Source organism: Bombina bombina, chromosome 2 (assembly GCF_027579735.1).
Source record: "Bombina bombina isolate aBomBom1 chromosome 2, aBomBom1.pri, whole genome shotgun sequence".
Lineage (NCBI taxonomy): Eukaryota > Metazoa > Chordata > Amphibia > Anura > Bombinatoridae > Bombina > Bombina bombina.
In genome coordinates, this window is record NC_069500.1 from 1359068788 (window position 1) to 1359082796 (window position 14009).

Consider the following 14009-nt stretch of genomic DNA (forward strand, 5'->3'; position numbering starts at 1 on the left):
CTTGATATCATTTGTTGAAAAGCATACATAGATAGGTTCAGGAGCAGCAATGCACTTCTAGGATCTAGCTGCTAATTGGTGTCTGCAGATATATTCCTCCTGTCATTGGCTCACCTGATATGTCTAGCTAGCTCCCAGTAGTGCATTGCTGCTTTTTCCACAAAGGATACCAAAAGGAAGCACATTTATAATAGTAAGTTTTTTTAAAAGTGTCTGAAACCTGAAATACCTCTAATATTATATACAGCATAGACAGTGAAGCAGTCTATAATTGGTCACACAGCATTATGTTGTCTATATAAGTACAGAATAAATTGCTCATGGCCTTCCCCTCTTTCAGGAGCCGTACAACATGGAGAGAATATTTTGGTTACTTGCAGGCTCAGAGAAAAGCAGAATGAGAGAGATGATGGAAGAATATAATATAAAGAAAGTACTGAAATTACCAGATGAACTTCATAAAAAGGTTGGTATATATGGAAAATGGTCTGTAAGATCAAGGGCATCACAAACAGAAAGAGTAAGGGGACATCTTGTTATAAAAAGATAAACTGGGGATAACACCATGAGGAGGAAGGGTGGGGCTAATTTAATGCAGAATCAAGTGTGGGGTAATTTGAAACAAAATTGAGAAAAGTTTATGGAGAAACAACTAAGAGTGAGAGGAACACAAAAAAATCACATGATGGGAAGTCATGGAGAGAAAGGGAGCATAACATTGTGACCCCGCAGAAGGAAGCTCAGACACTGGGAGACATAGGTCAAAAGTGAGCTCTCAGATCTGGCGAGATTCTATAAGATGCATCGTCAGCAGAGGAGGCTCTTGAGTTAGTGAGGCCTTAGGCAAGGCTCAACGATGAGGCCCCTCAATGCAAAACAAAATGCAAAAATGAACCAAATAAATCTGAATTGCTCTGGATTTCGCAGAAAGAGTATAGTGAAAAGGTAGAGAGAGAGAAAATGGAGAACGAATAGAAGGGATAAGGAAAGAAGGAAGCAAGAAGTGAAATAGATTAGAGATTAGGGAAAGAAGGAGAATAAAGGGAGAGGAAAAAAGATTAGTGAAAGATATAGAGAACAAAGAAGGTAAAGAGAATGAAGAGAAAGGAAATAGAGGTAAAAGTTAATAGGGGCTAGAGAGAGAGAAAGAGTAAAGAGAGAGAGAAAAGAAGAGAGAAAGGAAATAGGAGAGCAAGAATGGGAGAGGGGAGAGAAAGTGAAGAGGGAAATAAAGAGAGAAAAGAGACATAAAATAGAGAGAAGGAGAGAGTATAAAGAAAGAGAGGAAAGGAGGAGAGATTGGAAAGATAGTGTACAAAGACAGAAAGAGAAGAGGACAGTAGAGAGGCAGAGAAAGAATAGAGAAGAATAGAATGGGGAGAGACGAGAGAGAGTGAAAAGGGAACTGGAGAATAAGAAAAAATATAGAGGGAAAAGATTAAATAGAGAGGAGAGAGTGAGAAAATAAAGAAGGGAGAGGGAAAAAGTGGGAAAAGAGAGGGCAGAGAAAGAGGGGGGAGACAGAGAAGGAAGATTAAAAAGAGGGAGGTTGAGAGAGAGTGGAGAAAAACAGAAAATATAGGGGAGAGATTGTTCATAGAATAGAGATGGGCAGAGAGAGATAAGGGAGAGCGAGAGCATAAAAAGAGAAATTAAGAATAGGAAAGAGGGTGTGGAGAAAGGGAGAGTAAAGAGAGAGACAGAGAAAGAGAGAGACAGAGAGATAGTGAATATAGAGAGTGAGAAGACAGGAGGAGAGAGAAAAGGAGAAAAAGGAAAAGGGACAAAAAAAGAGAGGACAAAGTGATAGAACGAGGAGAGAAAAAAAGAGAGTGAAGAAGATAGTGCAGTAAGAGAATGTAGCTAGTAAATGAAGGTCATAGCAAACGACATATTTTTTATTTAATTTTATTTTTGTTAATTATTATCAGCATTACAGACAGGATTATCCTTTGGAGCTCCCTCAAACAGACTATCCTATGCTCTCTGCATCTCTTCAAGCAGTGTGTGTCTAATTCACACATCCTCAGGTTAATCTCTACTCTCCTCTTCTCAATCACACCTACATATGTCTAGTTGTTGTGGGTGAGTCACATGGTGCACCATAACTGTCCCGCATGGTACTCATGTTTTAGACACTGAGACAACAGGGGTGGCATTAAGACATGCAGGATAGGAGGGTGTGAAATATAACCCCTCAGCCACAACTCTCCTTTTATAGTGCTGCATTTTGTAATTTATGCAAGAGTTAGGGGAATATAAGTAGCAATAAGGATTAAGGAAATATTTTAAAGACAAATGTGAAAGAGCAGAGATATTTACAAGTTGGGATCACACGGTGGGTCAGGGAGAAACTAAGTGGCATTAAACACAAAGACAAACATGAGAAAAACAGAAGCTGAAAACAATAAAGACAGTGTGGGTAAAATAAGAATTAGAAAACACAGTGGGAACAGAACTTTTAGAAAGGGAAATAAATGGAAGATAGGAGTAGACAATCGAGGAAAACACATTTAAACATAAAAGTAAGAACACACAAAGGCCTAGACGCTATTGCATGTCATTATCTTTTTCAACTTGGTGGAAAATACAAATATCTTTATTAAAATGTATGTAGACTGCTGTTGTTACAACCAGGTGCCAATATTTAGAAAATTGCATCTAGGCCCAAGTCCAGGAGAATGTGAAAACAGGAAATAGTGAATGAAATACTTTGGGGGCACAATGAGAGGCCAAAATAAGGTGAATATGAAGCACTACCAGATTAAGATGAATTCGGAGAGAGAAAAAATTGTCAGGAACACAGTATGTTCCATACTCTTCTAACTCTTCCTTACAGGATTATCCTTTCTATTATGACTGTCACAGCGTTATAGCCATGGTATCACCATGGTTACAATGCCACCATGGACATTATTTGTCTGCACAAATATTGACTGTCCTTGGATGGCAGAGAGGGCTGTTGTTTCTGAACCCAATCTCAATTTTATTCTTAACAACTCCTATCTTGAAATTGGTGATGGCAAAATTGTAGAACCCCCATATCATATAAGGCAAGATTGCAGCGACTTTAAGGTCCAACATATTGTAGTGGTCACTATTCCTAATTTGGTTGTAACAATAACATCTGCTACCCAGAAGGGGGAAAGTGAAAAAGATAAACAAGTTACACATGCAGAGACCAAAGTAAGAAAAGGAGATAAAAAGTAAACAATTATGGAGGAATACATTTGATATTAACTTCTAAGTATGGCAAGAGCCTATGTCGGCTGGTTCACTGCTGTGTTGTGCTATAACCCAGCAGTTTAATAACTAGGATTCATGTTTACATTTCTGCTATAACTTTGACAATACACAAATAAATCTATGTCTCACTATGTGCACATTATAGGTTTTGCAAGCAATGACATCCTGCTCCGTTACTGATGAAAATATACTACAAACCATTAGGCGCTGCTGGGAGGAAAATCGTTACCTGCTGTGCCCTCATTCTGCTGTTGCAGTATTTTATCATTACAAGCAATTTGACAACAACCAGAACAGGTGAGGACATTTTTGTGAGTGGCAACATTAATTGGATTGATGGGCTTGAAATCCTGCAAAATGAATAGAAAACAGATGCTACATTCTGCTATAGCTCTTAAGTAAAATTTTAGATAAATTATATAAAGCATTCCTCAGTGCTTGTTTTCTGTCTAATGTATTTATACATTATCTGTAATTATTAATATTATCATGATTTATACATGTTGATTGTTTTTATACCCCAATAGATTCTTTAAAAAAATAATTATTAAGTTGTGCACATTTTACTAATCCTCATTGTCTGATAGGTATTTCATGTTAATGACCATACTTTTTGACTGATAGGTGTACCAATAATTTGTACCTATCAGCCAATGGGTGACAGCAGAAAGTACCTATGAGCCCATAAAATATAGCAATACTCATTTGAGATACCGTGGAGATAAAAGTATGCTTAAAATCCTCCATTTCATAATTATTATTGTATAGAAATTTAGCAAACCTAGGCAAGTGTCCCCGTTTGCTTATCATACATTACCAATGCCCCAGAGAACTCTAGATAAGATATATAGAAATTAGATATACAATATCTCTCACTTTTTGCTTCCACGTATTGTGTTTAACCACAACAATCCCATGACAATTTGTAATAAGTACATAACTGATATTGCTGCATCGTTTTCATTTTATTTTTTTAAGAAAAACAAAATAAACATGCTTAGATGCTACTCCTTCATATGGATGAAAATATCCCTTTACTTGCCAAGCTTAACCCTGTAGCTCCCTAATTTCAATTTAAATAGAAACATATTGTACTTTGTATTTATTCAGGTAATTAAATGTCAGTTGTTTAAATGCAACTCTTTTATATGTATTTTATATGAATGCAACTCCTCTATACGTATTACAGTCATATACCGCCCCCCTGGCTCATCAACTTTATTTCTAGATCACTTTTCTGCCTGGCTACCTTATTTTCTTTCCTCAAACACCCTCCCTGTTTACAACCCCACTGCCTCCTCGGCAAAACAACTTCTGCAACTCACTTCCTCTTTCGGCCTGTCTCAATGGACTGACTCTCCCACTCACAAAGATGGTCACTCCCTTGATCTGATACTCAGCTGTCAATGCACTCAATGCATCTCAAACTTCACACTTGCATCTCAAACTTCACAAACTCCCCTTTTCCTCTTTTGGACCATCATCTCCTCACTATTAACATCACATCCCTGCCTACAACTCTCCCTCCTTCTACCCCTCACACCAAACTTCACAGAAGCATCAAGGCATTAGATCAGAAACAGCTCGCTAGCTCTCTCGAACCTCTCCTCTCTTCCATCCCCTCCTTTTCCTGCCCTGATGAATCTATCTGCCACTATAACTCCGCCCTTACATCGGTCCTTGACAATCTGGCCCCACCTACCATAGTTCAGAAATCATACACTCATCCTCAGCCCTGGCATACTCCTCTGACATGGTACCTATGCAGATGATCCCATACTGCTGAGCAACACTGGAGAAAATCTCGGAGTTCAGCTGACTTTCTTAACTACAAGTTTATCTTGAACTCTTACTATTCTACCCTTAATCTATATAAGCAACATCACTTTGCCACTCTTATCTCTACTCTTTCTTCAAACCCAAAACGTCTGTTCTCCTCATTCAATACTCTTCTTCTCTCTGAGCTCAAGATTTTGCCAGCTACTTCAATAACAAAATAGACTCCATCAGAAATGAAATCAGCTCTCAACATGCTACTGGTCTCAAACCCCCTCAAAACCTCACTATCATCCCAAACCCACATAGCCATACATTTATCTCTTTTGCCCCTGTCACAGAGGATGAAGTTTCTGCGTGTAATGGAATAGGATTTCTGTTCGAAGCTCAACTGCAGATATTGGGGGAAATTTATCAAGCATTCAACACTGTATTCTCAATATTATCCGCATCTAAATTCACTTCCGAATTATTAATCTAATTTATGAAACAGTAATTGGTGCTTAGAAACGATATATTTCTAAATCCGTCAATATGTCCGCAGCTCTAACGCCGAGATACGTTCGAACATCTATACGATTATTTTTCTACAGTATTCGATGTAATCTACGCTATTATTCAATTTATCATCCTGTCAACAATTCTATCCGGGCATCGTATTTCCTCACGTATGCGCTTTTCTATACGCATATTCTGTGGTCGCGAAATATATCTTCAAGCAGCATTTATAACGCATATATTAATCAGTTATGGAAATTGTTATTGCAATGTTTCATACTATTTATATGCGTCGAATGGAACGAAGAATAGATGGTCAAGCTGTTCAACAGATAGATAGGCTTCAAAGAAGGCGCAGAAGGATTCCAAGGTTTTTTCGTCCCAGATCAGGACTTGATGCACTTTCTGACATTGACATCATCAGGCGTTTTAGATTGAGTAGAGAATCAATTGAAAGGCTATACAATCAAATATCTGGTCAACTTGAACCCATTACTTTTCGGACACATGCTCTGCCCGGAATGTTGAAGCTGTTGGCTGTTTTACATTTTCTAGCAACTGGTTCCTTTCAATCAGTTACTAGTGTAGTTGTTGGCATGAGCCAGCCTTCTTTTTCACGCCACCTAACTACAGTGATTGATGCTCTTTTGTCAGTTTTCAAACGGTATGTTTTTTTACCAAATACTGCTGAAGAATGGCATTCTGTAAAGCTTAATTTTTTTAGACTTGCTGGAATCCCAAATGTGTTGGGTGCAATTGATTGTACTCATGTCAGAGTAAGGCCACCACATCTAAAAGAAGAAATGTATCGCAACCGCAAGTTTTATCATTCTTTGAACATCCAGATGGTTTGTGATGCTGGTTTGAAAATCATGAGTGTCCGTTCAGGATTTCCAGGATCATGTCATGATTCATATATTCTCAAACAGTCTGCCCTATATAATAAATTTGAGGAAGGACAAATGCCTGAAGGATGGCTACTAGGTATGATTATGAAAATTAAAAACGAAACCTTCTAATGTGCGTTAATATTAACTCACAATATTGTAATTTTTTGTGCAGTGTATAATATCAATAGATTTTAAAATACAGTATATACCCTTTTTTAATTTATTTATTCTGTTTGCTGCAGCACCAAGGTCAATGGATTTTTAGTTCCATACCTTTTTTAAAATACCTATCTATCTATCTATCTCTCTCTCTCTATATATATATATATATATATATATATATATATATATTTATATATTTATATATATATATATATATATATATATATATATATATATATATATATATAGCGATATAATTAAATTTTTATTAATACCAATATATATGTACAATTTAAAACATAAAAATGGTTGCAAGTAAAAAGTGTATCTGAACACATTTAAATTTGTATAACTCTTTTTATTTTTCAAAAGGAGATGCAGGATATTCCTGTAGGAACTGGCTACTTACTCCTGTAAATATTCCACGCACAAGATCTGAAATGCGGTACAATGATGCACACAAAACAACTCGATGTGTGATTGAGAGGACCTTTGGAATGCTCAAAAGCCATTTTCGTTGTCTAGATGAATCCGGAGGCACTCTTCAATACGTTCCTGAGAAAGTGGCTGTTATGGTGTTGGTCTGTTGCATGTTGCATAACATCGCTTTGCGACAATCAAACATAGAGGAACTGGAAATAATAACACCAGATGAAGATGGTGTTGAATCTGTTCCTCAAGATGTAGTTGAAGGGGGTACACATGCACGTAACCAGTTGATACAAACTCATTTCGTAGGTGAATAAAATAAAAATTATGTATGATTTATGTATTGATTCTATAATTTTTAGCAATAATTATTTATAAACAATCTCTTCTTATATTCACAGGTTAACTAGAAAATGTTTCTAAGTTCAAGCATGAAAATCTATAATTCAAAAATGAGAAACGTTCTCCACAAAATTATTCACAATTTAGATGATGAGAGTGATGTGTAATTCAAAAATAAATATGTTCTGATTGATACAGTTGAAAAAAAAAATATTTGCATATGTTGTCTTTTCTTCTATTTGTTATTTGTTTAAAAAAATTAAAATAAAATCAAATTTTTTTTTAATTTATTTTTTTTACTAACGACTTACAATATAGTTGTTGAAAATAAGTTGTATCCTTGAACAGTGTGCAATTAAGAAAACAGGTTCTGTGATTCTAAACTTTTTATTATTGTTGAAAACAAGCACTAGCTTTGTATATATTTGCAAGCCAGATACAGCTTTTGGAACCTATAAATTAAGAACAAACCTTGCCTAGACGTATGGCAATGCAATTGGAATAAAATGTAAGCTAGTCAAGTATAAAATGCATAAAACATATCAACCCCCTAGCTATAGTGTTGATGCTACACACTGCAAGAAAACAAACCTTGACAGGAGAGATGTTTTAAAAATTGAAACAGTCGAATTACATTTTATTGCATTCAATAGTAACCTTTTCATAACTATATGAACATCATAATATATTAAAATTTTATCAAAACAAGAAGGCAACATATAAAAACATTTTATTAAAATTTTCTAATAACTAGATAACCATCAATATATAATATAACAATGCAATTTAAATAACTAATAAACTTATTTAAACATATATGAAACTTTCGCTAATAATAAGATGCAAGAATAACAATTGAAACAGAATTTAATATACATGTATTGAATAACATTCTAATCTAATGAGGATGCAAATTATGTGAACCGAATAAGTTTTAACAAACTATCTGTCTCTTAACACATTTATCATAAAATAATATAAACTCAAACATTGATTTATAAATAAAAAAAGTTTTCCTGAATTTACTCAAATGATTGACATATTACGTCATTTCCTTCAAGATTAGAAACTCGTTAGCAAGATGTCGCAACGTTCTCCGTTCACTGCTGGAGAGCTAATTATTTTAGTTTATGGGATGGAGAAATATTTTCCAAAAAGAATAGGAGGTGTTAGATCTGTCAAACAAGATCAACGCGATTATCTTGTTTATGAGATAATACGCAGGATGTATCGGGTATCGGGAATAAAAAGAACAAGAAGACAGTGCCTTCAACGCTATTCGGATCTACGTAGACGTGAAAAGGAGTACCATACTAGGATTAGAAGTCTCATTAGAGTTTGTAAGTGTTGACTACATACACTATTTCTAATAGATATTGTATTTTGATTCAATTTCTACGTTTAAAACGGTTTAGTTAAATAATGTTATGCGTTTGTTCTGACGCATTATGATAATTTTAAAGATAGATATAAATAAAGTGATAGAACTTTATAGATATAGACAGATATACTATATATAAATAATAATCAATATATAGAACTATAATGAGAGATAAAAAGATAGATCTAAAAATATAAAGAAAAAGAATATAGAAAAATATAGATCTAAAGATAAAGGGATAAATAGTGATAGACTTAATGGTTGTTAATTTAATCAAAGAGAAATAGAAAGAGCTATAGAGATTTGAATTACAAATTGATAGCGATAAACAGAAATAGATATAGAAAACTATACATCTAGAGTTAAAAACACAATGAAAAATTAAGTCCCAGAAAAAAAAGATACAAAGTTATAGATAGAGAATATAGTTTTTAAAGAGTAAACTAAATTAATAAAGAAATACAAAGAAATAGGACAGATTAAGAGAGTTCAATTAATAGAAAAAAGAGAAAGAGAGACACATATAGAAAGTAATAAAATTACTTTGTTAAAAATAATATTTATAATAACAGTGACAGAAATAGAAAGCAATATTGGAAGAGAGAGATAGAGAGAAATATAGTGCGAGGGGGAGAGAGAGAGAAATAAATAGATAAAAATATTTACAATTAGAAATATAAATAATAAGAAATAGGAGAGAAAGTGAGAGATAGAGCTAGCAAAAGAGAGAGATAGAGAGAGAGAAAGAGAGAGGGAGAGAGAGAAATACAAAGATAGATAGAGATAGATATAGATAGATATAGACTTGTAAATGTTGAGATATGAAAAGAAAAATATAGAGAGATACAAAGATAGATATAAATAAACAAAATGATATCAAATAAATGATAAATCTAGAAATATGAAATAGAAAGAATGATAAGAGATAGAGAAAGATAAAAGAGTTCAAGAGATTTATCTTTATATATAAATAGTAAAGTTTAGATAGATATAAATAATATAATTGAAAAATAGATTCAACTCCAAAAAATAATAATTATTATAAATATATATATATATATATATATAAATATATATATATATATATATATATTTATATATATATATATATATATAGAGAGAGAGCTCTATCTCATTCTATCTTTTCTTATTAATCTTTGTTCAAAATATTTATTTATTCTGATTTTATTCATTAATGGAAATGTGATTACAGATACCAAAAGAAGAAAGGAAAAGAATAAGAGTGCTCCACGATACCTGAGACCAATAATGGCTTTTACCCCAAACAGTAATGCACAATCTCCTCCACTTCCTATAACTTTAATGGAAAATAATGATCTGAACACAGAAATTCAAGATCCATTAACTACTGATATGGATAATCAATATGAATGTGAAGTAACTTTGACAGCTGAAAATGATCAGGAAAATGTCATTGATGGAATTGGATCTAGTGAATGTGAGTGTCAATCTAATTATACATTTTTTCACTGTATAAAAATAGAGTAAAGATAAGTAATTTTCTTTAGTTGATAAAGATGTTATAAAATCGAAATACATCAAAATGTGTATATCTCTAAATTCTAATTCCATTCATTTTCTTCAATATAAATTAATAATTTTGATTTGTTCTTATTTATCTTCCTTATATTACAGCCGTGCCTGAAAAAAAGCAAGATACAACAACCAAAAATAGTTTTGTAAAAAAACTAAAAAAATTTAAGAAAAAATTATTGAAGATGAACAAGGAGATTGATAAAATGATTTCAATACTAGAAAAATGTTGATTGAAAAAATAATAATTTTACTTTATTATAATTTGTGAATGTTCTATTAATATTCTATGTCAAGACTATTATATATGTCATTTTTATTTTTTAAATATGACTTATTGATGTTCAGTAATTTTGAATATTTTGATAAAAATTAGTGATTAAAACTAATTATTAAAGAAAAAATAAATATTTTGTTTCAACCGTTCTAATCTTTTTTTTTAATAGCGTTCACATATATTTTTTGGCTTAGTAGTTCAAATGTTATAAGTTCTACAACTTGTATTCAAACAACGATTATAATGCATAGTGATCAATATATTAATTTATAATTTTGTTTTATTATTTCAAGACCAACATATATATTATTGATCACATTAGCATATATCTTGAAAATTATATATATATATATATATATGTATGTATATATTGTTCTCTCTATATATATATATATCTATATACACACACACTGAATAATATTTATATTTATATTAATGAACTAAAAATATCTAAATAAATATATATATATATATGTATAGTTACCTAACTATATATATATATATATATATATATATATTGATCAAAGATCTCTTTTTCTATCTATCTATCTATCTATCTATCAATCTATCTATATATATATATATATATATATATAAAAATTATATATATATATATTCATCAATATATATATATATATATATATTTTATATATAAAATAACTCATTGTAATAAGTAATAATTGTAATTGTTATATATATATATATATATATATATATATATTTTTTTTTTTTATCCATGACTCTATCAATCAATACTATTAAAATATTAATAGTTTTGGTTGATTATGTACAAACAAATACAACATATACAAACCTTGCAATCTATGTTTATGTATATAACTCACTCTCTCTCTGTCTCACTATATATATATATATATATAGATATATATATATATATATATATATATATATATACAATTATAATTTATATATAGACATTGAGAGAGAGATAATTTTGATATATTTATATATATAGACATACATATTTGGATTGTAAATTATATATAATTATATTGAATCTAAATATATATAAATATATATATAGAGAGTGATATAAATATATTTATCTAAAGAAACATATGTATGTATGTATCAATATATATATATATATATTATAATTTTTTTTTAAATTATTAGATTTCTATATTTAAATAAATAACTTGTTTATAACAATTTAAATGAGAACAGAATAAACTATATTCAAACATTATTATTATAAAATTTAAATAGCAATGTAAAATTATGGCTATTCTTGAAATTGTGGGTTTGGTGATGATGATGCGGAGAATAAGTTTGATATTGATTCTACGCATTTACTTAAATTTTCAAAACCAGCTCTAAATATCTAATTTCTTTCCCTTTCAATTTCTATTTTTTGCTCCTCTATTCTTATCCTATCCTTTAAAAAATTTCCAAACATCTCAATTACTTTGTTTTGTTCATCCCTAAAATTGCGTGCTATTCCCACCATCTCCTGTAATGCGTCTGTCTCAGGGGCAGCTTCAATTGGATTATTAGCTATATTAGCAGCATTTTCAATTTCAGGTATTGGTGTAGACATTGTAGACTCTGGTTGTTGATGGGACCTTGATTGGGCAGATGTATTTGTCCCTGACAAGGACTCTTCAATTATAGTCATTTGTGAATCTTCTTCTAAAGGGTCTACAGTCCTTAGTATTATTTCCCCACTACTAATATCATCTTGTGTGTTTTCTTCTTCGTTACCTACAAATAAATATAGAAAATAAATATATAGATAAAACATCGAATATATGTATGTAATTTATGTTTTACATATAAATTTGACAATAAAAACATTCTAAAATATTTAAAATTAAAAATATATATATATATATATTCATTTTTATTAAAAGATAGCCAATACAGATCTTACTCAATTTTATTTGGAAAAAAAAAATAATTTTGATTTTCAAATCAATTTCTAAAAATGTAAGATTTGTATTTGATTATCATTTTTTCAAAAAGAAAATTAGTACATCAATAACGATTGTGAATGTTCTCTGCCATTTCAGGAAAATCAATTACTGAAAATAAGATATTTGATATGCAGATTGATTTACCATGGAACATATCTTTTTTCACATTACAAAACATGATACTACATTAAAGTTAAATAAGGACAAAAATATCTTTAAATTTTGCCAACAATAGAATAAATGTACATAAAGCTATATAATTACCTTCTTCTATACCTCCGGATATAATTTGATTGAAGATATTCATGACTTCTGAAAATAAAAAATAACATTTATTTTTTAGGGTTCTTTTAATTTGTTAACAAGAAAAAAAATACAACAATACAATTTAAAAAAAAAATACCTCTCGAATTTCTGGCATTGTCAACGGGTGTACTGCAGGGAATATCAGGCAATGTATCCGCTGATCCTAAACTATGTGTTGTTATCGAAGATGACGAAAGGGTTCTTTGACAAACATTTTCTGTAGGCCTCATTTGGCTTGTAGAAGCTAATTCCTCAATTGACTCTGTAGCTTGTAGAGAAGATTGGCTAGAAGGTTGTGCTATAATAGTTAAAAAGAATACATATATGTGTTAGAGGGACATTTTACTCAAAAATAATATTTCATGTTTCAGATTGAGAATATAATTTCTGAAAACTTATTTTTTGTTAAATTTTTTATTAATTCTCTTGTGATTCTTATTTTAAAGATAAACCTAGGAGGTTCATAGACTAATTTATAAGGCCTTATTTTCTGTTTTTTAACAATATAGGTTGTTAGCTCATGAGTGTCAAAAGTTATAGACAATTATCTTGGTATATTGATTCGAAAAGGAAAATTGTAATTTTAGAAACAGGACCATTTTTGTTGAAAAAGTAAAATTGTATTTGCTGATTGGACAGAAACAATTAACAATTGCTGTCCATGGTCTGAAAAAAAAATGGTCTGTCGGCTTAGCTTAGAGACCTTCATTTTAAAATCAAGATAGCAAGAGAATGAAGAAAAATGTATAATGTTTGTAAATTATACTTGTTTACAATTACATAGTATATGAATCAGAAAATAAATTTTTAGGGTTGAGTGTCTATTTATTTTCATCATAATATTTATGGCCTTTTTGGAACTTAAAAAAGCCTGCAACGTATGAAAGATGTATACTTGTGAATCCATACTCCATGATTTGAAGTGCACATGAATATAAGTAAATGTAATTTATCCTAATCTTACTTTAAAATAAGTAAGAAATTATAAACTAACAAGGTCAATAATTCAGTATCACATATCACTGTTGTGCGTCTATAGATACGCTGTTTGAACATGTAATTTGTATACAAACCTGGAAAATCATCGGAATCACAAGGCACATCAAGACCATCTACTATTTCGTTCCCCAATCGAGACAATACACGTCGTTCATAGTTGAGAAGATCGGAATCCATTGCTGGGCCACCGCCGGTAGCCCTAGCTGCTTTTT

At 31.1% G+C, this 14009-nt stretch overlaps 1 protein-coding gene and 1 long non-coding RNA gene across 4 annotated transcripts in view; one reads left to right on the top strand and one right to left on the bottom strand.

Moving 5' to 3' along the window:
- The window catches only part of THNSL2 (threonine synthase like 2), a 70779-nt gene that overhangs the window by 47606 nt on the left and 9164 nt on the right, over window positions 1–14009 (top strand). The window contains exons 7-10 of one of the 3 annotated variants that reach the window (XR_008400746.1): window positions 341–466; window positions 3392–3543; window positions 6945–7310; window positions 7403–7629. Coding sequence is in view for 2 of the 3 variants with exons in the window: in XM_053704287.1 (XP_053560262.1) it covers window positions 341–466; window positions 3392–3543; window positions 6945–6966 (300 nt within the window). In the remaining variant the exon portion in view is untranslated. Of the gene's footprint in view, window positions 1–340; window positions 467–3391; window positions 3544–6944; window positions 7341–7402; window positions 7630–14009 lie in introns of those variants that run through there. The other 2 variants (XM_053704287.1, XM_053704286.1) reach the window with 2 other exon arrangements.
- Window positions 12236–12995, bottom strand: LOC128650378 (uncharacterized). Its single transcript, XR_008400747.1, has 3 exons — window positions 12896–12995; window positions 12757–12804; window positions 12236–12280 (listed from the first exon to the last, which is right to left on the bottom strand). It is a non-coding gene; the product is annotated as an uncharacterized LOC128650378 (long non-coding RNA).